At 36.2% G+C, this 27,849-nt stretch overlaps 1 protein-coding gene across 1 annotated transcript; it reads right to left on the bottom strand.

Moving 5' to 3' along the window:
* LOC133672414 (butanoate--CoA ligase AAE1-like) lies at positions 1–27,372 on the bottom strand. Its single transcript, XM_062092821.1, has 2 exons — positions 27,131–27,372; positions 1–1,622 (listed from the first exon to the last, which is right to left on the bottom strand). The coding sequence occupies exons 1-2, from the start codon at positions 27,329–27,331 to the stop codon at positions 168–170; spliced, it is 1,656 nt and encodes a 551-aa protein (XP_061948805.1). The 5' UTR covers positions 27,332–27,372; the 3' UTR covers positions 1–167.
* Between the last annotated feature and the right edge of the window lie 477 nt (positions 27,373–27,849).

The raw sequence follows: 27,849 nt of genomic DNA, 5'->3' as shown, positions 1-27,849 counted from the left end.
TTTTTAAATGAATATTAATTTATTTCACTTGTTATAAGATTAAATAAAAATATATTTTAACTGGCGCACAAGGATACTAAAAAGTACAAATACTAAATATAAAAATATGCTGTTGATATATGCTATCGGATTTAATTTGCTGCTCCTGTCATGCCAACAAACTACTTTCAACAATTGGAAAGGCTGGTGCTGCCATTGACCTTCTCCCTCATAGCAAATTTTTGCACCTTTCCAGAAAAATTGACTGGTAAATCCCCAAAAACAATAGACTTTGGAATCATATGGTCTGGCAATCGATTACCACAGAAGTTAGTAATCTCTTCAGCACTAGCACCAAAACCTTCCTTCACTTTAACAAATGCACACGGCACCTCATTCAAAAGAGCATCAGATTGTCCAACAACAGCAGCCTCTGAAACCTTTGGATGACTTAACAGCACTGCCTCCACCTCCAATGTGCTTATAGCCTCTCCCCCTGAAATGATAATATCCTTACCTCGGTCCTTCATTTGTATGTAACCATTCTGATGCCTAACTCCAAGGTCCCCTGTGTGATACCATCCACCCCTAAAAGCTTCTTGAGTAACTTCTGAATTCTTGAGGTACCCTGACATCAAAATGTTGCTTCTAAACATGACTTCACCAATGGTTTTCCCATCACTTGGTACGCTCTTCATGGTGTTTGGATCCTTTACATCAACCCCTTCAATTAAGAGGTTGTGCAGTCCCTCGCGGTTTATAATTTTTTCTTGTTCATTTTCGAATGTAGAATCCAATTCAGGTTTCCATGGCCTAACGATTGCTGGACCGAGGGCTTCCGTCATGCCGTAACCATGATACACATTAAATCCCAATCCTTCAACCTTGGCGAGAATCTCTGAATATGGGAATGGACCGGCTATGATAACATTGACATTGAATGGAAGTGGATTTTGGTTACTAGCTGGTGCATTTGCAATGGTGTTCAAAATAGCTGGTGGACCGCAGAAGTGAGTTACCTTGTGAAGTGATATTGAATCAAATATGACTTCTGCTGAGACATTTCTAAGGCAGATGTTTGTAGCACCAAGAGCAGCCATTGCCCAAGTAAGGCACCATCCATTGCATCGAAACATGTCCACTGTCCATAGAAACACTGGCATTTGTCTCATGTCAAATCTGAATATCTCTGCCAAAGAATTGAGGTAGGCAGCTCTATGACTGTATATCACTCCTTTAGGTTTCCCGGTGGAACCTGAAGTATAATTTACTGAAATTGGATCACATTCTTTGTTCGGTCGAATTATCGTAAAATCATCTCTCCCCATTTCTAGAAGACCATTGTAATCCAGGTCACATGATATGTTTTTGCAGTCCATTGAAGAAATTGATTTGTCACACTCGGGGATTCCCACGAGGTGGGGTGGCTTGACACTTTTTAGAGAGAGTAGGTCCAGTGCCTTGAGTGCAACATCATTGAACTGGTAATCCACAAAAATGAGTTTGGCGTTCAATTGCTCTAATGTCAATGCCAATGTGGATGCATCTAACCTGGTATTAAGCGCAGAAAGAACTGCCCCAGCCATTGGAACACCAAAATGCAGCTCGTAAAGTGCTGGAACATTAGGAGCCAAAGCTACAACCTGGCCATGGAAGACAACTATTAGAAATGGCAAGATTTCAATATCATTTTGGCAACATGTAAGATCCAGTGATCCGTTAAACTAGTTTTTTTTTTTACTTGGAAAGTCACCCCTACATACGTTAGGCCACCAGTTCCTTAACAATATGGAATCTTACATGCATCTACTAAAAAAAACATGACGTTTGACTTATAAGGGCAGCTCAAGTAGCAATTTCATGCATTTGAGTTTGTTAAATGGATGAAACCTTGACAGAGAGTTGACACTTCAAAATAAAAATAAAATTACAAGGATCAAAATAAAAAATTTCAGCGGTTAGAGACTACGTTTTTGTTGGTAAAAGGATCAGGGCAGGTTGGAACCAATTAACCATAATTAATCAATGTAATTATATAGGAAAAGGGGTGCGACATTGTGCTTGGTAGATGGTAGCTTTTGCTTCTTCTATATATTCTAACTGTATAGAATATGCCTTTCGGATTTCTGTTGGATTGGGTTAATTGAATCTAAAATATATGCACTAAGCAAGCAGATAGTGAATTGATAAATGACTTAATATACAGTCCAACTTTTGTTTTTAATAGTTATCATGATCGGGTTGGCATCTGTTAAGGTAACAAAAGATTAGATGCGATGCAATTTCAATGCAAGAAAATTGCACTTGCACATGATAGCTTGTTGGAAGTCACAAGCGGACTTTGTGTCATGAGTCAATGGAACCACCATCCTCCTAGTAGACATATTATTATTATTACTACAACATTGTTAGCCGCTATACCTTGGGTTAAATTAATTTTTTTAACATAAAAAATATTCAAAAATTGTTATCATATTTCCTATAAACATCTTGCTTCAAACTAGTAAATTAATGCAAGAAATGGTAAATTTTTTATTGAGAAATGATAGATTAGAGATAAAATTTGTGTATCAAAATAAACATTTTCAGGTTATTAATTCAAATTTCAGATGAGAAAAAGAAATAAATTAGTACACGAAATATTACATAGTGATAAATCATGTAAGTTTCTCGATCGACTAAAATAATTATTTGAAAAGGAAATCTTGTAAATTTGAGTGATATTATTTAGAAAATAGAAGGAAGTTTCGAATAAATTAATGTAGGTCTCTTTTGCGTGAGAAATGTTGATCTCCGGAATAAACTCACGCACAAAAGTGCGAATGGAACTAAAAGTAGTAAAGACTATAAGAAAACAATTATGATAATTATAAATAGAAATCTACAATGAATTAGTCTAAGACACACAATGATTTAAGTAAATTATACAGTATATAAAATTCAGATTTTTGGTGAAAAAATATCGACTGTTTAGTTTTACAATGTTGAATTTTAGTGGTTAGTGCATAAAACAATGGAAGTTTAAGTTGGGGCCAAGTTGTAATAATGAAAAGTTTGGGCAAGAGGATAATAAATAAAGTGAGAGCATTTAAATTGTGAATGGCTTCTCCTAGAAACCATTCATGGTTAGCCACTTTGTTTAAGAAAAAAAGGCAAAGTTTTGTTGATTTTTACTTGATTTCCACCTAATTCATCCATTTAAACATTAGATAAGAGTGAGTAAAGGATCAAAAGAGAGTTTTAAAGGAATTTAAACTAATAATTGAAGACTTCTTGAAGTTTTGGAGAGTATAAAGTGACGAGTCGGGAGGAAACAATTAGAAGAAGAAAAAACTTGTTTTGAACATCTTTTTCCTTCAAATTTCTTGTGTTTAAGAGGTGAGAAATTTTGATTCAATCTTGGTCTGAGTTAATCTTGTGAAATGATACATTTTAGTTGAAAAATGCATGATGTAAATTTGATGATTGAATGATTGTTTATTGATGAAATTGTGTCTGAATAATATTTATAAGCATGATAAATGATTTGATAATGTTTCAATTTGAAGAATTGAAGAAGAAAATTCCATCCCCCACCATGGGATGAGTTTCGACCAAAAAGGGAAATCAAGGGGTGTTGGGATTTTGATGAAATTTTTATTAAGATTGCATAAAATTGTATTGGTATGGGTAGTGAATAGATGAAACAAGATGTAAACATTACTAATTAAAAAGGGAAGAACCCATCGTTTGTCTATCAAGTCTTGTTCACATGAAGTAGTTGTAATTGTCTCAATTAATGAAGAATTTATGTTTGAATGTATGAAGTGAACATTTAAAAAGTTGATGATAAATTAATTGTACACATATTGAAAAGGAAATCCATCCTTACCTTACCATGGATAGAGGTTTCGACCAACTTTAGTTAAAGGCTTAGAATTGTTGGTTTAGTTGACTTGTGACATTATGTAAAGTTGTGTTGATGTTAAAGAACATTGCATAAATATGGTTGCCTTGAATGGGGAAAATTTCATAAAAGTATATGGTTATGCATCCAGCTAATAACTAGAACCTTTCTGGATAATTTTATTGATTGACTTCCAGTTAAAATTTGAAATAATAAATGATAGAATTAAAATTTTTTTTTCATGAAAGTTGTAGTTAAAGATGTTAACTTTCAAATGGGATTAATATTATTTAATTTTTAGTTATAGAACTCCAGATATGGATTAAAAACTAAAGAAAGGTCATGCTGGATTTTTGCTGGATAGTTTTATCAATTAACTTGTCGCTGAAGTTTGAATTGGTAAATGATAGAATTTGAAATATATTTCTCATGAAAGATATAGTTAAAGATATTAAATTTTAAATGGGACTAACCTCATTTAATTTGGAGTTGTAGAACTTTGGATATGGGTTAAAAACTGAAGAAGGTTTATACTGAACCTTGTTAGATAAATTATGAATGTCACAAAAAAGGGCAAAACTAGGTTTCCTTCCCTCACAAAAATTGTAGCCTAGTATCTTAAATTTATAAAGAGAAAATCCATGTCCAAAACCAAAATCTAAAACTTTGGTTATGATTAAAATAAGAAATAGTGTTCTTAAAGTAAAACTTGAATGATAGAAATTATAAAAAAGAAACTTGAGTATACATGTGTGTGTGTATGAATTGTAGGAAGTTTCTCTTGTTAATTAGATTAAGAATATAGGTTGAATAAGGAGTTGTAATGAGATTTCAATACATGTTAAATTGTAAATGATGATCAAGTTGAGAGAAATCAACTTAGATTATATTATATGGAACGAGTATTGAATGAAAAATGATATTGTAAATTATATTATTCGTGTACAGATACTCTTGAGCAAAATGGTGTGGTTGAAAGAAAATATAGGCACATTGTCAAAACTGTTTGTTCTTTCTTGTTGTCTGCTTTTGTTCCTAGTGAGTTTTTGGGAGAAGTTGTCCTTACTGTTGTAAGTTTAATTAATACAATCTCATCTTCTCATAGTTCAGGTTTTTCTCCTTTTGAAAAGTTATATGGGTATATCCCTGGTTACTCCTCCTTTAGAGTTTTTGGTTGTACTTGTTTCGTTCTTTATCCTCATATAGAACGCAGTAAGTTGTCCACTCGATTTGTTATTTGTGTCTTTCTGGGTTATGATGAAGGTAAAAAGGGGTATCTTTGTTTTGATCCAATAACTCTGAAACTTTATATGTCTCGTCATGTTGTCTTTCTCGAGCATATACATTTCTTTTCTATTCCATCCACTACTCATAGCTTGACTAGATCTGATATTATTCATATAGATCCCTTTTCTGAGGATTCTAATAGTTTATCATCTCAGGTTCCTAGTACCTCAGATACCCATTTCCATGTTCTACCAATTTATACTCATCATTCATCAGCTACTAACACTTTACTCTTCGGCACACCTGAAGCTCCATTCTCATCTACATCCCCCTAAACTTTGTTTGAGATTATGGATCCACCTCTATATCAATCCATACGTATTCATAAGTCCATAATAGTCCAGATTTTGCTTATTCTTGTTATTCTTCATCCTTTACTTTTTTTAGCTTCTGTTTATTGTCTCTCTAAGCTCTCTTCCTATAAGGAGGCAATTCTTGATCCTTTTTGGCAACAAGTTATGGATGGGGAACTTTCTGCGTTGTATAAGATAGATACTTGGGATCTGGTTCCTCTACCTCCTGGTAAGAGTGTTGTTGGTTGTCGTTGGGTGTATAAGATCAAGACTAATTCTAATGGGTCTATTGAGCGATACGAAGCTAGGTTGGTTGCAAAAGGATACTCTCAACAGTATAGTATGGATTATGAGGAGACATTTGCCCTAGTTGCAAAAATAACTACTATTCATACTTTTATTGTTGTGGGTTCGGTTCATCAGTGGCATATCTCCTAACTTGATGTTAAAAATGCCTTCTTGAATGGAAATCTTCAAGAAGATGTTTATATGATACCCCTTCCTAGTGTTTTACATGACTCTAGGTATGTTTGTAAGCTCAAGAAAATGTTATATGGTCTCAAACAAGCACCTCATACTTTGTTTGAAAATTTTTATGTTGTGACCTCGTCTCTTGAATTTGTTTCTAGTAGTCATGATTCTGCTCTTTTTATTAAGTGCACTGATGTTGGTCATACTATTCTGTCTTTATATGTTGATGATATGATTATTACTAGTGATGACATTGATGGTATTTCATTTTTGAAGAAAAAATTGGCTAAACAGTTTGAAATGAAGGATTTAGGTTATCTTTGATATTTCTTGGGTATTGAGGTAGGTTACTCACCTAGAGGTTACCTTCTTTCTCAGTCAAAATATATTGTAAATATTCTTCAGCGGGCTAGATTTACTAATAACAAAACTGTAGATACTCCCATTGAGATTAATGTAATGTATTCTTGTTCTGATGGTCTACCTTTGACAGATCCTACCTTATACCGTACTATTATCGGGAGCTTGGTATATCTCACTATTACTCGTCCAGATATTGCATATGTTTTTCATGTTGTTAGTCAATTTGTTGCTTCTCCTACTTCAGTTCACTAGGTAATTGTTCTTCGTATTATGCGATGTCTTCATGGTACGGTTTTTCAGAGTCTATTACTCTCATCCACCTCTTCCTTGTAGCTGTGTGCATACTCTAATGTTGATCATGACAGTGATCCCACAGATCGCAAGTCTGTTACTGGTTTCTATATCTTTCTAGGTAATTCTCTTATTTCTTGGAAAAGCAAGAAACAATATATTGTTTCTCAATCTTCAATCGAAGTAGAATATTGTTCTATAACATCTACTACCAAAGAGATTGTTTGGTTATATTGGTTACTTACTGGTGTGGGAGTTTTTCTTTCTCATCCTACTCCTATGTATTGTGACAACCAGAGTTCTATTTAGATTGCTCACTGTTAAATAATATTTATGTAGTCTTATTTATTAAGGGAAGAATAGTACTTTCAGTTTAACCTATATATACTTTATTTATATTTAGGTTAAGTCTAAGCATTCGTAATATACAGATTGTTCAGAATTCTAGCATCCTTTTTGTATTTGATCTCAATTATTTCAACATGGTATCAGAGCTGGTTTTATGGAATGAGGCTTAATCTCAATTATTTCGTCAGTTTTTGCAATTATTTTAGTATTTCGTCTTCCCTTCAGCTTTTACAATTTGGTATTTCCGTTCAGTTTCTGCAAATTTGTTTTGTGTTTTGGAGTAATCGTATAATTTTGAGAAGATATTTTTTTAGTTTCTGCAATCTCTATTCAGTTTTTGCAATTTTGTATTTTGTTTTCCGCTGCTTTTGCATTCTGGTTCTCTGTGACTGTTGATTATGGCTATTGAAAGAGATGATTCGCTTCAATCTGTGAGTGTGGGGTTGGATGGGAAGAATTATTCGTATTGGAGCTATGTAATGAGAAATTTTCTTAAGGGTAAAAAGATGTGGGGATATGTTAGTGGAACTTATGTGATACCTAAGAATACTGAAGAAGGAGATACTGCTTCGATAGATGCATGGGAAGCAAACAATGCAAAGATCATTACTTGGATCAACAATTCTGTTGAGCATTCTATAGGTACACAGTTGGCGAAGTATGAGACAACAAAGGAGGTTTGGGATCATCTGCAACAGTTATTCACGCAATAAAATTTTGCAAAACAGTATCAGTTAGAGAATGACATGCAAGCTTTTCACCAGAAGAATATGAGTATTCAGGAGTTCTATTCTGCCATGACAAATCTTTGGGATCAATTGGCTCTTACAGAATCGACATAATTAAAAGCATGTGGTGCTTATATTGAACGTAGAGAGCAGCAACGATTGGTATAATTTTTAATAGCACTTCACAGTGATTTTGAAGGACTCAGAGGTTCAATTCTGCATCGTTCTCCACTGCTTTCTGTTAACTCTGTTGTCAGTGAGTTATTGGCTGAAGAAATACGTCTTCAGTCCTATTCTGAATAGGGAATTGTTTCTACTTCAAATCCTTCTGTACTAGCAGTACCTTCTAAGCCATTCTCTAATCATCAGAACAAGCCTTGCACAAGGGTTAGCTTCGATGAGTGCAGTTTCTGTAAGCATAAAGGTCATTGGAAGACTCAATGTCCTAAGTTGAGATAGCAGAATCAAGCTTGGAAGTCTGGCAGTCAATCACAATCTAATGCTCATTGATCACCTCAGGGTTATAAACCACCACACCACAATATTACAGCAGTAACTTCCCCAAGCTCTATTACCGATCCTAATACTTTGGCTGAGCAATTTCAGAAGTTTCTCTCCTTGCAGCCACAAGCAATGTCCGCTTCTTCTATAGGTTAGTTGCTTCATAGTTCCTCAGGTATGTCACACTCTGAATGGGTCTTGGATTCTGGTGCTTCCCATCATATGTCTCCAGATTCCTCATCTTTTACCTTAGTGTCCCCTTTGTCCTCCATTCCTGTTATGACTGCTGATGGCACTCCTATGCTCTTAGCAGGTGTTGGTTCTGTTGTCACACCTTACTTGTCTCTCCCTAATATTTATCTTATTCCAAAACTCAAATTGAATCTTGTGTCTGTTGGTCAATTATGTGATTTTGATGATTATTTAGTCATGTTTTCTGGTTCTTTTTGTTGTGTATAGGATCTGCAGTCTCAGAAGCTGATTGAGACAGGCCGTAGGGAGAATGGACTATATATTTTGGATGAGTTAAAAGTGCTAGTTGCTGCTGTTGTCGCTGCTGCTACTACTGCTGATTTGTCTTCCTTTTGTTTGAGTCTTTCATCTTCTAGTTTTTATTTATGGCATTCCCATCTAGGTCATGTTTCGTCTTCTCGTTTGAGATTTTTGGCATCTATAGGAGCTTTAGGAAATTTGAAAACTTGTGACACTTCTGATTGTAGTGGATGTAAACTGGCAAAATTTTCTGCTTTACCTTTTAATCGAAGTATATCTGTTTCATCTTCACCATTTGATTTGATTCATTTTGAAGTGTGGGGACCTTCTCCTGTTTCCACAAAAGGAGGGTCTTGATATTATATCTCTTTTATTGATGATCATACTCATTTTTGTAGGGTTTATTTAATGAAACATCGTTCTAAATTCTTTGAGATATATGGAGCTTTTTGAGCTCTTATCAAAACTCAATATTTTGATGTGATCAAATGCTTTAGGTGTGATTTGGGTGGGGAATACACCTCTAATAAATTTTGTCAAATGCTTGCCTTAGATGGAACCATCCACCAAACTTCATGTACAGATACTCCTAAACAAAATGGTGTAGCTGAAAGAAAACATAGGCACATTATCGAAACTGCTCGTTCTCTCTTGTTGTCTGCTTTTGTTCCTAGTGAGTTTTGGGGAGAAGCTGTTCTTACTGCTGTAAGTTTGATTAATACAATTCCATCTTCTCATAGTTTGGGTCTATCTCTTTTTGAAAAGTTATATGGGTATGTCCCCAATTATTCCTCATTTAGAGTCTTTGGTTGTACTTGTTTCGTTCTTCATCCTCATGTAAAACGCAATAAGCTATCCTCTCGATCTGCTATTTGTGTCTTTCTGGGTTATGGTGAAGGTAAAAAAGGGTATCGTTGTTTTAATCAAATAACTCAGAAACTTTATGTGTCTAATCATGTTATCTTTCTTGAGCATATACCTTTTTTTTCTATTCCATCCACTACTCATAGCCTAACAAAATCTGATCTTATTCGTATAGATCCTTTTTTTGAGGATTCTGGTAATGATACCTCTCTCTATGTTCTTTCAATTTGTGCTCATAACTTTGCAGGTACTGGTACTTTACTCTCTGGCACACCTGAAGCTCCATTCTCATCTACAGCCCCTCAAGCTTCATATGAGATTGTGGATCCACCTCCACGTTAGTCCATCCACATTCGTAAATCCACAAAACTACTAGATTTTGCTTATTCTTGTTATTCTTCATCATTTACTTCCTTTTTAGCTTGTATTCATTGTCTCTTTGAGCCCTCTTCCTATAAAAAGGCAATTCTTGATCCGCTTTGGCAGCAAGCTATGAATGAGAAACTTTCTGCTTTGTATAAGATAGATACTTGAGATCTGGTTCCTCTACCTCCTGGTAAGAGTGTTGTTGGTTGTCGTTGGGTGTATAAGATCAAGACTAATTCTAATGGGTCTATTGAGCGATACAAAGCTAGGCTAGTTGCAAAAGGATACTCTCAACAGTATAGTATGGACCATGAAGAGACATTTGCCCCGGTTGCAAATATGATTACTATTGGTACTCTTATTGTCGTAGCTTCGATTCGTCATTGGCATATTTCTCAGCTTGATTTTAAAAATGCATTCTTGAATGGAGATCTTCAAGAAGAAGTTTATATGGCACCCCCTCCTGGTATTTCACATGACTCTGGATATGTTTGTAAGTTTAAGAAAGCATTATATGGTCTCAAACAAGCACCCCGTGCTTGGTTTGAGAAATTCTCTATTGTGATCTCGTCTCTTGGCTTTGTTCCTAGCAGTTATGATTCTGCTCTTTTTATTAAGTGCACTGATGCAAGTCGTATCATTATGTCTTTATATGTTGATGACATGATTATTACTGGTGATGATATTGATGGTATTTTAGTTTTGAAGATAGAGTTGGCTAGACGATTTGAAATGAAGGAATTCGGTTATCTTCGATATTTCCTAGGTATTGAGGTAGCATACTCAACTAGAGGTTACCTTCTTTCTCAGACGAAATATGTTGTAGATATTCTTGAGCAGGCTAGACTTACTGATAACAAGACTGTAGATACTCCTATTGAGGTTAACGCAAGGTACTCTTCTTCTGATGGTTTACCTTTGATATATCCTACTTTATACTGCACTATTGTTGGGAGTTTGGTATATCTCACCATTACTCGTCCAGATATTGCATATGCTATTCATGTTGTTAGTCAGTTTGTTGCTTCTCCTACTACTGTTCACTGGGCAGTTGTTCTTCGTATTTTGCGATATTTTCGGGGTACAGTTTTTCAGAGTCTTTTACTTTCATTCATCTCTTCATTGGAGTTGCATGCATACTCTGATGCTGATCATGGTAGTGATCCCTGTTGTAACCCAATTTTGGATTCACCAAGATTTTCTTGAATGTTATTTTATTTATATTATTATTTATAAAAATCCAAAAAAATTAAGAAAAAGTTTAAAATTAAAAAAAAAATATTTTTCTCGAGTCAACCGCATCTTTCCATAAGAACTGATTCCACCGGGTCAAAACGGGTCAAACCATGTCGACCAGGGTAAAAAATGAGTTTCAGATCGTTTCGGGTCAAAACCGTCATTTTCGATCAAAACCGAGTCCATCAAGTCAATACGGGTCCGACCATGTCGACCGGGGTAAAAAATGAGTTTCATACCATTTTGGGTCAAAACTGTTATTTTTGGTCAAAACCCGGTTCACCGGGTTGATACCCGTCAAAAGTTTTTTTTTCTAGTGTTTCAACATAATTTTCGGTCATTAAAATGGATTTTTAGCGGTTGAATCGGGTTTTTTTAATACTGATTTGAGTTTTTAATTTTACCTATATAAATATATATTATTATACATAATAAAAAATAAAATAAAATAAAATAAAATAAAATAATTTGTCAAACGGGCAGTTGCGCAGAAAGCAAACGGTGATTAAAAAATAAGATTTGTGGAAATTTGAGATTTGTATGTCCCCTGTCAGTGGCTATAAATAGCCAGTGACAGTGCGGACGAAAAGGGGGAGAGGAAAAGAAAAAAAGGAAAAAAAAAGAAAAAGAAAGAAAAGAAAAGAGTATCCAGATTACTATTTAAGTTTTTTTACTATTTCTTCACGAGAGTAGGATATTGATTTAAAAAAAAAACAATATAGAAGATACCAAATATATCATAACCGTTAGATCTAATAGTGTTTAGATCTGAACCATTGATTTAATAGGATACAATAGGGCTTACCACACTAGATTAAAACCCAAACACATCTCAGCCCTTGAAATAATCTAAGCTTTGATCCCATTGCGCCACGTCACCTGGTGTACCGAGATTTCGGTGCACCGCGTCACACCAGATCAAAACTATGTTCATCCGAACCGTCTGATCACCTGCAGATCAAGCCAATCACAGCCGCACGATCTTTTCATCAGAGATCCAATGGATCACAGGCTTCAGCTGCACCGGTATACCGTGCTAGCGTTCACACCGTAGCATAACCCAGAGCTTCTCTCTCCTCTCGCCGGCGACTCTCTCTCTCCCCCCCGATCTCCCATCTCCGGCCGTCTCAAGCCTCCAAACCACCACAGAAAGGTCTCCTACCTCCTAAAAAGCAAAACACCGGCCTTTTCCAGCGTTTTCTCCGCCCCATCTGGCCGGAAAAGGGCGCGATTTTCATCGGCCACCGAAACTTCAAACCGACGATTCTCCCTCGTCAGCCATCCACGGCCGTCGAGACCACCACCATCAGAATCCTCACCCTCAGATCTACCAGAATCAACCATTTTTTTACCGGAAATCTCGCCGCCGCCAACAGTAGCCGCGCGTGAGCCACACGCGCCGCCAGTGGCATTTTCATAAATTTCAGAGAAATCTGAGGGTATTTCAGTATTTTTCCTATACAGTGGCACTCAGGTAATTTTTTGGGGTTTCTACTGGTATTTTTGATATTTTTTATATATATAAATGCTTGTAAATTTTCTTGCATGTCGTAAAAAAATACAAAAACAAAAGTCGACACGTCTCCTTTTTAAAAAAGGACTGATGTAAAAAATGTAAATACCAAATATGGATTATGTCATTATCTCTTTTGGTAACCCAGACGTAACTCTTCTTTTTAGGGTTGAAACGTCATATTTTAGACAAGTCTCCTAATTTTTAGGGACTGATGTCATTTTTAACGCGTCTCCTATTTTTAGGGACCGACGTTAACCATTTGAAAAAAAACAAATTACCAATAAACCCAAAATATAATGGATTATATCCATTATTTCTTTTGGTAACCCAGACGTAACTCTCCTTTTTAGGGACAAACGTCAATATTTTAGACGAGTCTCCTAATTTTTAGGGACTGATGTCATTTTTAACGTGTCTCCTATTTTTAGGGACCGACGTTAATCATTTTTAAAAAAAATTACAAATAAGTCCAAAATATAATCGCATTTGAATCAAACAAAAAGCACACAAGTAAGGGTAACCTTTCTATTGAAAGGATGTTTTAAGGGTGGTGCCTACCTTCCCTTAATCATAACTAACCCCGTACCCGAATCTCTGGGACCAGTGTCTAATTTGGGATTTCTAGTTCCCTCAAATTACTAGATGGCGACTCCAATAAAATCTTTGTTTTCCCCAATTGAGAAAAAACCCTTTTTGTTAAATAAACAAAAAAAAGCGAGAGCCGTCGCTCGACGTCGTGTATCGACAGAATAACGACTCCACTGGGGACTTAGGGTTGAGCTAACTGCTTGTGTTTGCTTTTCATTTGCTCTTTCTTATCGCTATTTATTTTTGGGCATTTATTTTATTTGCATTATTTATTTTATGCAATATCTACTGTGATTATTTTCCATTTTCCATATTGCTACATGCATGCATGTTTATTTATTTGTGTCTTCACACACTTCACTGTGAACCCATAAAAGCTCTGGACCCGAGCTCGTCCTTTTGAAGATTAGAAAAGAAAGATTCAGGTGGCAAGTGTGACTTATGTCCACTGATTCTCATTTGGACTTTTGCTTGGATTGTAACTCACCCTATGCAACTAGTATTGTGGAGTTTTTCTCCCCTACTTATGTTGTATAAGGTTAAGAGGCCAATTACTTCACGAGTAATTCGGGCAATCTAAGAACCAAAAAATATCTTTAAGGATAGACTAAACTGAGCCAAACCTTTTGAGCTAGATCCTATCAAGTAGGATATACCCTTTAGGACACAAACAAATGTCAATGCATGAACATACATGTTCATATACATTTCATATGCTCATTAAATCTCCACCGATCCTTACAGGAAGTGTGAGATGGAAAAACCCATTACTATTGAGGAATTTTTGACCAGATCAGAATTGAGCCAACATGATGAAGGGGATTGTTTGCCATCAGAATTTGAGTCTCAGTTGCCAGCACATGTTAAATTAGATGACAGACCACTTGGCACAGGACAACTGCTAGACTGCTAGGAAAAGTTATCCTCTCATGATCAAATCACTTTTCAGAAACAATATGGGGATCTATCACATTTACTGAAAACTAGGGTCCAACATGCTTGTTTTCAGGCCATGATAGGGTTTTGGGATCCAGAATATCGGTGCTTCACATTTGATACTGTGGATATGACTCCTACTATTGAGGAGTATGAATCTCTGCTAAATTGTCCCAAGTCAGAAAAGGTGTACTTTTACACACCTATAGAGCATGCACTTTCTAACTTTGCTTGGATTACCTAGACAGACTGTCAACTAGCAAAATCACATGCAATTAAATGAGGAAATAGTCAGGCTTGGTTTTGGAATGAACTAGAAGCCATATTCAAGAGGAGATTACACGATGAAAGCAATGAAATTCGATTGAGAATTTTAGCCTTAGGCATATATGGTTTGGTTCTTTTCCCATCTGCAGAGGGAATGATCGATTTTGAGGCTGTCAATGTATTTAAAAATGTGGTGACCTTAAAATTAACCCGGCTACATCAATATTGGCAGAAACTTTCTCATCCTTGAATTATTGTAGAAAAGCCGGAAGGGGTCGTTTAAGATGTTGCTTGCAGTTGTTGTTTGTCTGGACTGTGAGTCATATGATCGAGGGGAAGATTTCAGGTTTGGTTGGTACCCCATGACATCTTTATTTGAAGCTGGAGAATTTTGCTGAAAAACACTTGCATGAAGTAAGAAGAACCACATGGGAATCAATGTTTCTAAGTCTAAATAAATCTCAATTTCATTGGAGGAGTCGATACTCTTACTTCAAATCTTATTTGGCATATTGTGGTGAGTATCCATGGGACCCATTGATAGGAGCTTGCTGCTGTATTAGTTATTGTCCTAACATGGTTTTACGACAATTTGGATTTGAGCTGTAACATCCCACCTCACTAGCAAAATATTGTCCGCTTTGGACCTCCCAGTCCACCCATGTCCAGGGCTTCCACCTAGGTCCCCCTGACGGGTTTGTTCTTGGTAGCCACGTATGGCCTCAAAACGCGTCTTTCAGAGTAGCGCAACACACTCACCCTGTCAGATATTGTCCCTTCTAGGCCCCCCGGTCCACCCATTCCCAGGGCTTCCACCCAGGTCCCCCTCAGGGTTTTAAACGCGTCTTACTAGTCAAGATAAGCATGCATCTGGACGCTCGCTTCCGATGTAGGATCTTACATGAGCAGTTTATTCCAAGGACTACCGAACTGGCAACATTTTATGAAGATTTCAAGACCTCGAAGAAATTATTGGAGTCAGTGAAGAAGGCATGGAAACATCCTAGTAGGGTTACTTCCGTTAAGAGAGTAGAAGGAAAAACAACTGAAGGATATCCAATATAGCAAAAGAAGAGAGGAAAAGGGTACAAAGTTCCTCCTTTTGAAGGGCCACCCAGGTTTTTGATTTAGTCTGCTGAAGATATACACGAAGAAGTCTGCGCCCAATAAGAATCTTATAACCTAAGTTTGAATGCTGAAGTGGAAGAGTTAGGGGCTAAAAAAAGAAAGTTAGAATCTAATCTAGCCACTCGAGAAAAAGCTCTGGCTATCATAAAACAGGAAAAGGATGACTTGTCAGCTCAACTACAACATCAACAACTTGAGTTCCAGCAATTACAAGAAAAATATGTACTTTTGTCAGAAGATAAGAGGAAGCAAGATGTCAACATAAAGAGATGGGTTAGAAGAGCATCAAAAGCTGAGGAAATGGTGTTAAAATTGGAAGAGAAAAATGAATCATTTCAGGAGCAGCATCAAAATCAAGATGTAATAATTGCCAATTTAGATGAGCATGTGGACCATTTGCTTTCTATTGAGCAAACCTTGTCATCAGAAAAAGAAAATGCAGAAAGAAAAGTAGAATGTTGGGCTTCTGAAGCTATGCGCTATCATGTACAAGCAAATGATGCCAAGAATTATGCTTCATGATTAAGAGGCATAGCCCAACAAATAGCAGATGGTGAACCAATGACTAGAAATGAATTCCATCAGTTTTTTTAGGTTGATCAGAGATGGAATTAATGAGATCTCAGCATATGACGGTCCAAGGCTTTGGAAAGATTGACTTGTTGTGATTTTAATATTGTAAATTAATGAAAGACAATTTCATCATCTTTTCATCATGAGAAATGCTTAGTCTGATTCTGATTTATGGCATCAAATTTCTCCCATAAATCGGTTCAAGTTCCTGTAGGTTTGGAGTCCTCAGTGAGAACTTTCTTAAGAGAATCTGATCTGGTCTGTTCCTCGTCATAAGCTAAAGGAAAACTTGAAACAAATAACAAGCATGCATAAAACATATGGCATTTTGCATTTATTTGTGCATTTACTTGAAGGGTTGAAACATAAGTTCCCCTACCTGCTGAGGTCTACTCGACTCATAAATCTGTTTGAATAAGTGTTGCTCTTCAAGAGTGGAAAGGGAACGTCTGTACAGGCTCTTGCTGGGAACACTACTTGTCCACGTTCCATTGAAGTTACACCTCTCCTTTTTAGTCATGAACAACGGCAACAGTGCCTTCAGTTATCAACTAATGTCAACCCTTATTCTCGTTTAACTGCACTGATAGTTGTTCAAAGCCTTCACATATTCCAATGGCACATAATAGCTGTTAGCTTTCTGTTCCTGGTGTATTGGCCTTCTTTCCAGACATCTCTATTGTGAACATCATTCCGGTCTAGCAGTATCGGATGTTGCTCTGAGGAAAACAAGAGCAGACATTGCAACTTTAACAAAGCAGAATTCCCACTATAGGTGTTTGTTTGTTGTACTGCCAATGAGGAATCAAGAGGAGACAAAAGGGTTTCAGATTCATCATTTTCTCTTCTAGTTGAGACAATGCATGATTCCACACGTCGGCAATGGTGGTGCTGCATGTTTCTGTGCGTTACTAAGATCACCTGGTTGTTGGAAAGTTTCTACCAATCCATAAATAACCACAACAACATTGGAAGATTTACATGAGGTTATGAGGATTGTCAAAAGAATTGAACAAGCTACAAAGAGGGGAATGGTTGAAGATTCTGCCAAGGATTCTAGAACAATAATGAGAGATGAATCAAAGGATGACTCTGACGATGGGAAGCCTTAATTATGTGGTCCAACCAGGTCTCACTGTAGCATCAACTGCTAAAATATCTTTGCCTAGATTGACATATCTTGACCACTCGAGTTTGTCCACCAGCATCTGTTAGACTCCGAACTTATTGTCTTGACTCTGTCAAATCCCATACAACCATCGTTTTCTAGGTGGTATAATCCAGAAAAGAGATTTGAATATCATTGGGGGATTTTGTGCCATTCAGTTGAACAGTTGCAAGAATTTTAAGAATCAAGTTGAGTTTGTGCAAAATGACATCATCGGCCATATTGTCACCCCAACATCCTCAGATTGACAAGAGATCGAAATGCTTGGCAAAACACAAATATCGCCAGAAAAGCTGATCCAAGAAGAGTGTTAAACTGTCGATCCTTTTTGTTATGAGTTTTGTCATTCTGCATTTTATTTTGGGATCACATCTCATCTTTTAACGAAACATGTCTTTTCTTTGTCCCTTTGTTGTTCTGAAAGCATGAGATGTTTCTTTCAAAGGTTATTTTGACAAAATATTTTGATCAAGCTCCAACATGCGTTTAAGATTAGTCAATCCTGAAGATTAAAATTATGTTGCTTGAATGACTCAATGCTTACTGAAATGACATGAGGTGACCAAGAAACCTTTGAGCTCACACATGAAATTGAACCACACACCATGTAGCTACGTTTTAGCAGTATGCATAATGACACGTAGTGGATTCATTAGTTATGGACTCGTGAATTATGATTCTTACAAGTCTAAACCATTACATTGGATGAGGTCAAAATTTATCGGTTCTAACCGACCTTGCTTGAAATGAGAAAATGCCATTTTTGTTTCATCCTTTCACAATTCTTAAAATATATATCCCTTGCAGTCCCATTTTGAACTGATAGAATATTTCTTTCATAAAAAACCCTGACTAGGATCACACCCTACACTGGGGGCAATGAGAATCTTTTCCTAGAAAAGACGAAGACAATGTTAGAGTCGATGGATAAAGGGAAGGCTTAGAACAAAAGTCCAATGATTGAGAAAGGGCTAGAAGAATAAAGCCAAAGATTGATAAAGACACAACAAATGCCAAAAGTTAACCCGAAAAAAATCAAGTGTTATGTCTTTTGGTGTGTCTATGATAAAGCCTCTACGATCTTCAAAAAGATTAGATTGGTTATTCATCAAAGAAAAAGTTGGATTTGCATTATGACCCATGTTAAAAGAATTTTGATATTTGAGATTAATAAGGTTATATGTCACTATCTCTTCAAAGACAACGAGAGGAAAAGATATTGATGAGTAATTGATGGTGATCCTAGGTTCTTGAAACCCTCAAACACCTTTTGAGCTTGTGAAATTCCTTTCTTTCATAGCCATGAACCATAGCCTACATTACGTGCTTTAAAAAGCCCTTTTTAATCAAGTAAGCAATCTGAACCGATAAATGGCGATCTCAAAAATTGAAGAGTTGTTTCATACAGGTCGTGACTTCATGAATCAAGCTACTGATTATTATGCATGTTGATAAAATTGTTGCTAAGAAAAAGAAACAATCTTTCTTGATAAAGTCTCAAGTATTGACTCGGGTACCTTGTTTTTCTTGAAATTCATAAAAGGTCACCTCATCACAGACAATCAAAAGATATACCTAAAATTAAAGTTTAAAATGGATACAAAGAACCACGGAAAAAGCCATTTTAATCTTACAACGAGTCAATTTTTTCTCTCTTAAAAGTACAAGACAATCAAAGGACTACATTGAATAGCGTGTGTTGGATCTTTGACCAATAAAGCTTGATTTCCAAAAATACTTTCAAAAATTGACATCTCTCTGATTTCATTTCAACAATCAGACTTGAATAGCCATGACCTTTGAAATGTGAGATTTGATTCCAAAATAAGAAAGATTTTCAAACAAGAAAAACATCGACCAAGTTTGCAAATTCCTGACAGAAATGACATCAATTCTCCTCGACACTCCTGGGGGCAATACAATGGACCTCCAAGAAGGAAAAAAAATAGTGTTTAAATTAGTTGGGGGGTAGAGATGATCAAATGATGAATCAATCAACTGAGGACAATATGGTTCAAAGAAAGATAATCAGTGAATGAGAACATTCAGATCAATTAAGGGCAATGATATTCAAGAACAGTTTATGATCTAGTAAACCCCGACAACAATTGAGAGCAAAGATGTACCTGAAGGACATCTTCATATCTTCATCTTGGTTTATCATCTCCAATATGGCTATGACTATTGAAAGATGTTATCACATGATTACTTTTGCATGAATGTTGGAAGGATGCACCGCACCCACCTAGACTGACTGTGGGACCATCTGATTTGAAGCTCAAATGCGCATTGCACCACATGAGTATGGGTGATAAAAGCAACATCATTGATGAGGCCGAGAGACTTCTTTTCATAATATGGTTAGATGAGTTGAGAAGAACTTATTGAGAAAGAAATTGAGCATACACCGATGAGCTTTTTACTGCAAAGTATGAAATGCAGGTCTGAATGACATGACAGTTCCATGAAAGTGGATGACCGCATATACTTGAAGGGTATGTTTCAACTGAAGTCGAGTTCATAACTGATTGACAATCTTGATGGGTGTTGACACGATGCGCACAATCAATTAGAGAACAATTCTTGAAAGAATCCAGGAGATGAACGATTTGTTAAGCTTCTTAATGATGAATCAAGCAACACTACACTTGGGGGCATTGTCAAGCTTGATAAACAGCAAGAGCAGTAATCATCACGGATAGCCCAAGATGGGCACTGCATTTACAGCTGAGCGGATGGCTAGCACATGAATGAGCCAATGCATCGAAAGAACAAAGAAGGCTTTGGAATGCAAACAAAGCCACCCTATGACGATGAAGCATCAAAGAGGGGGGGGACCTATATTTCAAAAATAGTAAGATGCATTGCATATCATCTAACTTCATGGGCATTGCATATTTGTTTTGCAGATATTTCATAAAACAAAATTCCCAACGTGATCCAACGAGACTTAGATGAAATGAAGATTCTTCTAAATCACATCAAATATGGCAATTCCACAAAAGCAAAATTCATAAATGAAGACAAGAAAGATGGATTTTACTTCATGGAAAAAGGGTTTACAAGTACAAATGTTAAACAGTGCGAGGACGATCAGGTATATTTTCATCTTGATGGTTAATCATGCCTCGAAATTCCTCAAATTGTTTATGCATACGCTCCATCTCTTCCTCGAACTCGTGGTGTCGTGTGTTAACATAGTCCCTCCAAAAGTCAACACGTGTATTTAACTCTTGGTTTCTCCTCTCCAAGTTGTTTCTGTGACGTCTCTCATCACGGAGTCTATTCCTTAAATTCTCAATCTGATGATGGAGATCAAGAACCTGAGTATTCAACTCAAGTCTTCTGGCATGAAGACGCTCTGCAACGTTCACCAAAGATGAAGTAGCTCTGATACTGAGAGCAAGTGACTGATTCACTGCTTCAATATCGGTCCTGGCTGCCAGCATTATTTCATCACGAGGTAGGATCATGTCTCTAGCCATGGCTACAACAATATCTTCATTGTCCATTACAGTATCCTCTATTGTAACTGGACGACCATTCACTTCAAAGGTAGTACGTCAAACTGCAGGCTCTACTGCAGGAACAGGGTTTGGGTTAGCATTGGAAGAAGAGGAAGACATCGTTAAAGCTTCAAAAGTTAAGAACTTTGAGAGTATTGAAAATGCAAGAAGTTGATGATGTCTTTTGCCAAATACTGCATGATTTATAAGGAATTTACTCCTACCATCGTTTTGAACGGCAGCTCAAATATCAACTATACATACAATACTTCCTTGGGAAGCTTTCCTCATTTTTGGGATCCACAAATCAAATCCCAACCGTACATACATGACTTCCTTGAGAAGCTTTCATCATCTTTTGGGATCGATTTACAGAAGATCAGATCTCAACCGTAGATATAAGACTTTCTTGAGAAGATGTCATCATCTCGGAGATCGATTTACAAATCAGATCTCAACCATACAGGTATGACTTCCTTTAGAAGTTTTTCATCAACCCTGAAGCTCATTGCTGAAATCACATTCATGTATTTCACAAAAATATATTGAAATCACTTTCAAGTATTTTACTATCGGGCAGGTCGCCTGGAACAATTAGACCACTTGCGAGTTTCCTCGCATTTCACTATCGGGCAGGTCGCCTAGAACAATTAGACCACTTGCGAGTTTCCTCGCATCTTCACTATCGAGCAGGTCGCCTGGAACAATTAGACCACTTGCGAGTTTCCTCACATTTCACTATCGGGCAGGTCGTCTAGAACAATTAGACCACTTGCGAGTTTCCTCGCATTTCACTATCGGGCAGGTCGCCTGGAACAATTAGACCATTTGCGAGTTTCCTTGCATTTTTATCATCGGGCAGGTCGCCTGGAACAATTAGACCACTTGCGAGTTTCCTCGCATTTCACTATCGGGCAGGTCGCTTGGAACAATTAGACCACTTGCGAGTTTCTTCACATTTTATCATCGGGCAGGTCGCTTGGAACAATTAGACCACTCACAAAATTCTTTGCTTTCCTTTTCACTATCGGGCAGGTCGCCTGGAACAATTAGACCACTTGCGAGTTTCTTCGCATTTTCACTTGGGCAGGTCGCCTAGAACAATTAGACCACTTGCGAGTTTCCTTGCATTTTATCATCGGGCAGGTCGCCTGGAACAATTAGACCACTTGCGAGTTTCTTTGCATTTTCACTTGGGCAAGTCGCCTAGAACAATTAGACCACTTGCGAGTTTCCTTGCATTTTATCATCAGGCAGGTCGCCTAGAATAATTAGACCACTTGCGAGTTTCCTCGCATTTTATCATCGCATTTTATCATCGGGGTGGTCATCTGGAAAATAGGACCATTGTTGAAATCACTTTCATGTATTTCACAAAACCAATATTGAAAACACTTTCATGTTTTTCACTTGGGCAGGTCGCCCATAAGAATTAGACCAACCGGAAAATCTGTGTATTTTTCAACACTTCTATTGTTTTTCTTTACAAAACTTACTATGCAAAGTCAAAAGAAAATGAATTTTCCAATGTCTTTGCACCGTAAGCATTGTAAAGAGGGGGCAACTGTTGTAACCCAATTTTAGATTCACCAAGATTTTCTTGAATGTTATTTTATTTCTATTATTATTTATAAAAATCCAAAAAAATTAAGAAAAAGTTTAAAATTAAAAAAAAAATATTTTTCTCGAGTCAACCGCATCTTTCCATAAGAACTGATTCCACTGGGTCAAAACGGGTCAAACCATGTCGACTAGGGTAAAAAATGAGTTTCAGGCCGTTTCAGGTCAAAACCGTCATTTTCGGTCAAAACCGAGTCCATCAAGTCAATACGGGTCCGACCATGTCGACCGGGGCAAAAAATGAGTTTCAAACCATTTTGGGTCAAAACTGTTATTTTTTATCAAAACGCGGTTCACCGGGTTGATACCCATCAAAAGTTTTTTTTTCCAGTGTTTCAACATAATTTTCGGTCATTAAAATGGATTTTTAGCGGTTGAATCGGGTTTTTCTAATACTGATTTGAGTTTTTAATTTTACCTATATAAATATATATTATTATACATAATAATAAAAAAATAAAATAAAATAAAATAAAATAAAATAAAATAATTTGTCAAACGGGCAGTTGCGCCGAAAGCAAACGGTGATTAAAAAACAAGATTTGTGGAAATTTGAGATTTGTATATGCCCTGTCAGTGGCTATAAATAGCCAGTGATAGTGCGGACGAAGAGGGGGAGAGGAAAAGAAAAAAAGAAAAAAAAAGAAAGAAAAGAAAAGAGTATTCAGATTACTATTTAAGTTTTTTTACTATTTCTTCACGAGAGTAGGATATTGATTTTTTTAAAAAAACAATATAGAAAATACCAAATATATCATAACTGTTAGATCTAATAGTGTTTAGATATGAACCATTGATTTAATAGGATACAATAGGGCTTACCACACTAGATTAAAACCCAAACACATCTCAGCCCTTGAAATAATCTAAGCTTTGATCCCGTTGCGCCACGTCACCCGGTGTACCGAGATTTCGGTGCACCGCGTCACACCAGATCAAAACTATGTTCATCCGAACCGTCTGATCACCTGCAGATCAAGCCAATCACAGCCGCACGATCTTTTCATCAGAGATCCAATGGATCATAGGCTTCAGCTGCACCGGTATACTGTGCTAGCGTTCACACCGTAGCATAACCCATAGCTTCTCTCTCCTCTCGCCGGCGACTCTCTCTCCCCCCCCCGATCTCCCATCTCCGGCCTTCTCAAGCCTCCAAACCACCACAGAAAGGTCTCCTACCTCCTAAAAAGCAAAACACCGGCCTTTTCCAGCGTTTTCTCCGCCCCATCTGGCCGGAAAAGGGCCGCGATTTTTGTCGGCCACTGAAGCTTCAAACCGACGATTCTCCCTCGTCAGCCATCGACGGCCGTCGAGACCACCACCATCAGAATCCTCACCCTCAGATCTACCAGAATCAACCATTTTTTGGCCGGAAATCTCGCCAGAAAATTTCGCCACTGCCAACAGTAGCCGCGCGTGAGCCACACGCGCCGCCAGTGGCATTTTCGTAAATTTCAGAGAAATCCGAGGGTATTTCAGTATTTTTCCTATATAGTGGCACTCATGTAATTTTTGGGGGTTTCTACTGGTATTTTTGATATTTTATATATATATAAATGCTTGTAAATTTTCTTGCATGTCGTAAAAAAATACAAAAACCAAAGTCGACATGTCTCCTTTTTAAAAAAGGACCGATGTTAAAAATGTAAATACCAAATATGGATTATGTCCATTATCTCTTTTGGTAACCCAGACGTAACTCTCCTTTTTAGGGTTGAAACGTCATATTTTAGACAAGTCTCCTAATTTTTAGGGACTGATGTCATTTTTAACGCGTCTCCTATTTTTAGGGACCGACGTTAACCATTTGAAAAAAAACAAATTACTAATAAACCCAAAATATAATGGATTATATTCATTATTTCTTTTGGTAACCCAGACGTAACTCTCCTTTTTAGGGACAAAAGTCAATATTTTAGACGAGTCTCCTAATTTTTAGGGACTGATGTCATTTTTAACGTGTCTCCTATTTTTAGGGACCGACGTTAATCATTTTAAAAAAAAATTACAAATAAGCCCAAAATATAATCGCATTTGAATTAAACAAAAACACACAAGTAAGGGTAACCTTTCTATTGAAAGGATGTTTTAAGGGTGGTGCCTACCTTCCCTTAATCATAACTAACCCCGTACCCGAATCTCTGGGACCAGTGTCTAATTTGGAATTTCTAGTTCCCTCAAATTACTAGATGGCGACTCCAATAAAATCTTTGTTTCCCCCAATTGAGAAAAAACCCTTTTTGTTAAATAAACAAAAAAAAGCGGGAGCCGTCACCCGATGTCGTGTATCGACAATCCCATAGATCGCATGTCTGTTACCAGGTTCTGTATCTTTTTAGGTGATTCTCTTATTTCTTGGAAGAGCAAGAAACAATCTATTGTTTCTCAATCATCCACCGAAGCAGAATATCATGCCATGACATCTACTACCAAAGAGATTATTTGGTTACGTTGGTTACTTGCTGATATGGGAGTGTCCTTTTCTCATCCTACTCCTATGTATTGTGACAACCAGAGTTCTATTCAGATTGCTCATAACTCGGTTTTTCATGAGCGCACTAAGCACATTGAGATCGATTGTCATCTTACTCGTCATCATCTCAAACATGGCACCATTGCAGATTTCTTTACCAAGGCGCATTCCATCTCTCGTTTTCGTTTTCTAGTTGGCAAACTCTCGATGCTTGTAGCTTCCGCAATGTGAGTTTGAGGGGAGATGTTAAATAATATTTATGTAGTCTTATTTAGTAAGGGTAGAATAGTACTTTTAGTTTAACCTATATATACTTTATTTGTATTTAGGTTAAGTCGAAGCATTCATAATATACAGATTGTTCAGAATTCTAGCCTTCTTTTTGTATTTGATCTCAATTATTTCAACATCAGAACTCGGTTTTTCATGAATGAACTAAGCACATTGAGATTGATTGTCATCTTACTCGTCATCATCTCAAGCATGACATCATTACTCCGCCTTTTGTTTCTTTTTCTTTGCAGATTGCAGACTTCTTTACCAAGTTACATTCAATGTCTCGTTTATGTTTTCTAGTTGGCAAACTCTAGATGCTTGTAACTATCGTATCATGAGTTTAAAGGGAGATGTTAAGAAATATATATTTTTATTTTGTTTTATTTATTAAGGGTAGAATAATATTTTCAGTTTAGCTTATATTAATCTCTTTGTATTTAAGTTAAAGCTACACTTCAGAATGTTGTGATTAATGAACACCCCAATCTTTCTCTCTTATGTTTGCATTTATTTTTTGTTAATTTGAATTATTTTAACAAAAATTACTTATGTGATAATGATATTGGAATTTTATGAAAAGTTTTATATAGAAAATGACAGGATAATATTTAGATAGAGTTTTTGAATAAAAGAAACTCTATCGAAATCTCATTAAGTTAGGAAAGTTTTCATTTAAAATAATAAATCGAGGATTACGTTAGTTTTATAAGCACTATAATGAAATAAAAGTTTATCAAGGATTCAAAGAAATGTACTAAATTGAAATTTGGCATAGGTTGATGTATTTACCAAAACATTGGCTGAATTGGTTTTGTTTATATCATGTGTGTGTGTGTGTGTTTAACATGTATTTATTATAATATATTCTAATGTTATAAAAAATAAACCATTTTTAGAATTATCACTTACTCGAACAAAACAATTGATCGTGCCTAACATTTCTTTTAGTTAGGTGATGATGATGTAATTTTAAATACATTGATTATCTTTTGTAATGCAATTTTGAGAATAACTTGTAAATAAATAATATCAATACTAAGGATATATGTTCATAACTTAATTATTAAACTTCTTTCATTGGGTTTGAAATATGACATTTAAACCTACTGTAGTTCTATGAAATTATTATTGTATATATTTAGTTCATAATATTCATATTTTGAAATTGTATATGAAGTATGAAATGAAGAATATGGAAGGATATATGATTTTATTCTTGACTGATGATGTAACTGGTTAAGGTCCAGAGAACTTGGATAGTGTTGAGATGGTGAAATAAATGTGTATACCAGAGTCGATGACTTAGGAATGATCCGTATTAAAGGTATACTCTATTGAAATTCCAATAGAGCCTTAAATGATATGAAGGTTGGAAACATGATACTAATATGTAAGAAAAAATAAAAAATTTACCATATTTTTCTAAGTTTAAGGCTCAAGGAAGTTTATAACGTCGAGAAAAGAAGGAGTGTTAAATTTTGTAGTAAAAAAAGTAAAATAATATGAGGATTTACTATATATATATATATATATATATATATATATTGAGTTAAGTTTCACCTACTTTCAAGTCCAGTTTATATATCCGATCAGTTATTTTTCAAGCAAAATAAATATATAAAAAATTATTTAATCTATTTGATTTGCATTAAAATATTATCATTCCTGTTAATGAACCATAACAGTTTGTCAATAAAAATATAGAATTAACAAGGACAGAAAATACAGTTGGCTTCATATTCAACGGAGCTGAATTTATCATTTAATCCGAGAATTTGAAAGGAAGAATTAAGAAAGAAAAAAGAACACAAACACACAATATGGGAAGACTAAAAAAGTTTAATGGCTTCTCAAATTCACTTGCATCACATAATTCTTTTGGTTCGACTGTGGGACTCGACAATAGCTCATTCAATAAGAAATATTTTCGACAAGAATGCATATATATAACAAAGTGTGGAGAGCCAAACTTACAACATCTCCAGGGAAAATCTTCAACTGGACCAAAGCAGAAGCGACCTTGAGACATCTCGCAAATGTATCTTTCCATGAAAATCTAACATAGCTGCCATACACAATTGATGTTCTATCTCCGTAAACAGTAGCTGCTCTCTCTAGGAAACTTATTGGTGACAAAGGCACGTAATTTGCAGGGCAAAGAACGAGGCCCTCCATTCCTTACGTCTCTCAGGGGATATTCCTTGAATTTGAAAGAAGTGAACGCTTGTAAATACAGAGATAATGCCTATTGCGTCATGAGTCAGCCCATAACCGCCTTTTTATTTGGAAAAAAAATGCTCCTTGACTATTGAGGCAATGAAAAGCACGCACGGCTCTAGCTTTGTGGTCACCCCATTATGTGTCGTGTGATTCTTCATTTTTACCAGGTCATGCTTGGTTGACCAATGACTATCTGCATCTAATGGTTGATATATAGTAAGAGGTTTTCAATCTACTCACATTTCCTTCCTTAATTAGGTTAGATTTACCCTCTCTTAATTAGGATTATTATATTACTATTACTTATCAATATATTTTAAATTATTTTTTTCTAGTATTCATGTTCAATAAAAAGATCAAAAGTAGGGTAATGATCTAACATTCTTAAACTCAGCTATGATCTGAGTCCAAACATATATGAGTTTGGTTAGCCAACAAACCCAACATTTCTAGGCTCAGCTAAGCATTAAGCA

The sequence above is a fragment of the Populus nigra genome, chromosome 14 (assembly GCF_951802175.1).
Source record: "Populus nigra chromosome 14, ddPopNigr1.1, whole genome shotgun sequence".
In the NCBI taxonomy this organism is placed as follows: Eukaryota; Viridiplantae; Streptophyta; class Magnoliopsida; order Malpighiales; family Salicaceae; genus Populus; species Populus nigra.
Note: the sequence above shows the minus strand (reverse complement) of the source record. Positions and strands in the feature narration are given on the sequence as shown.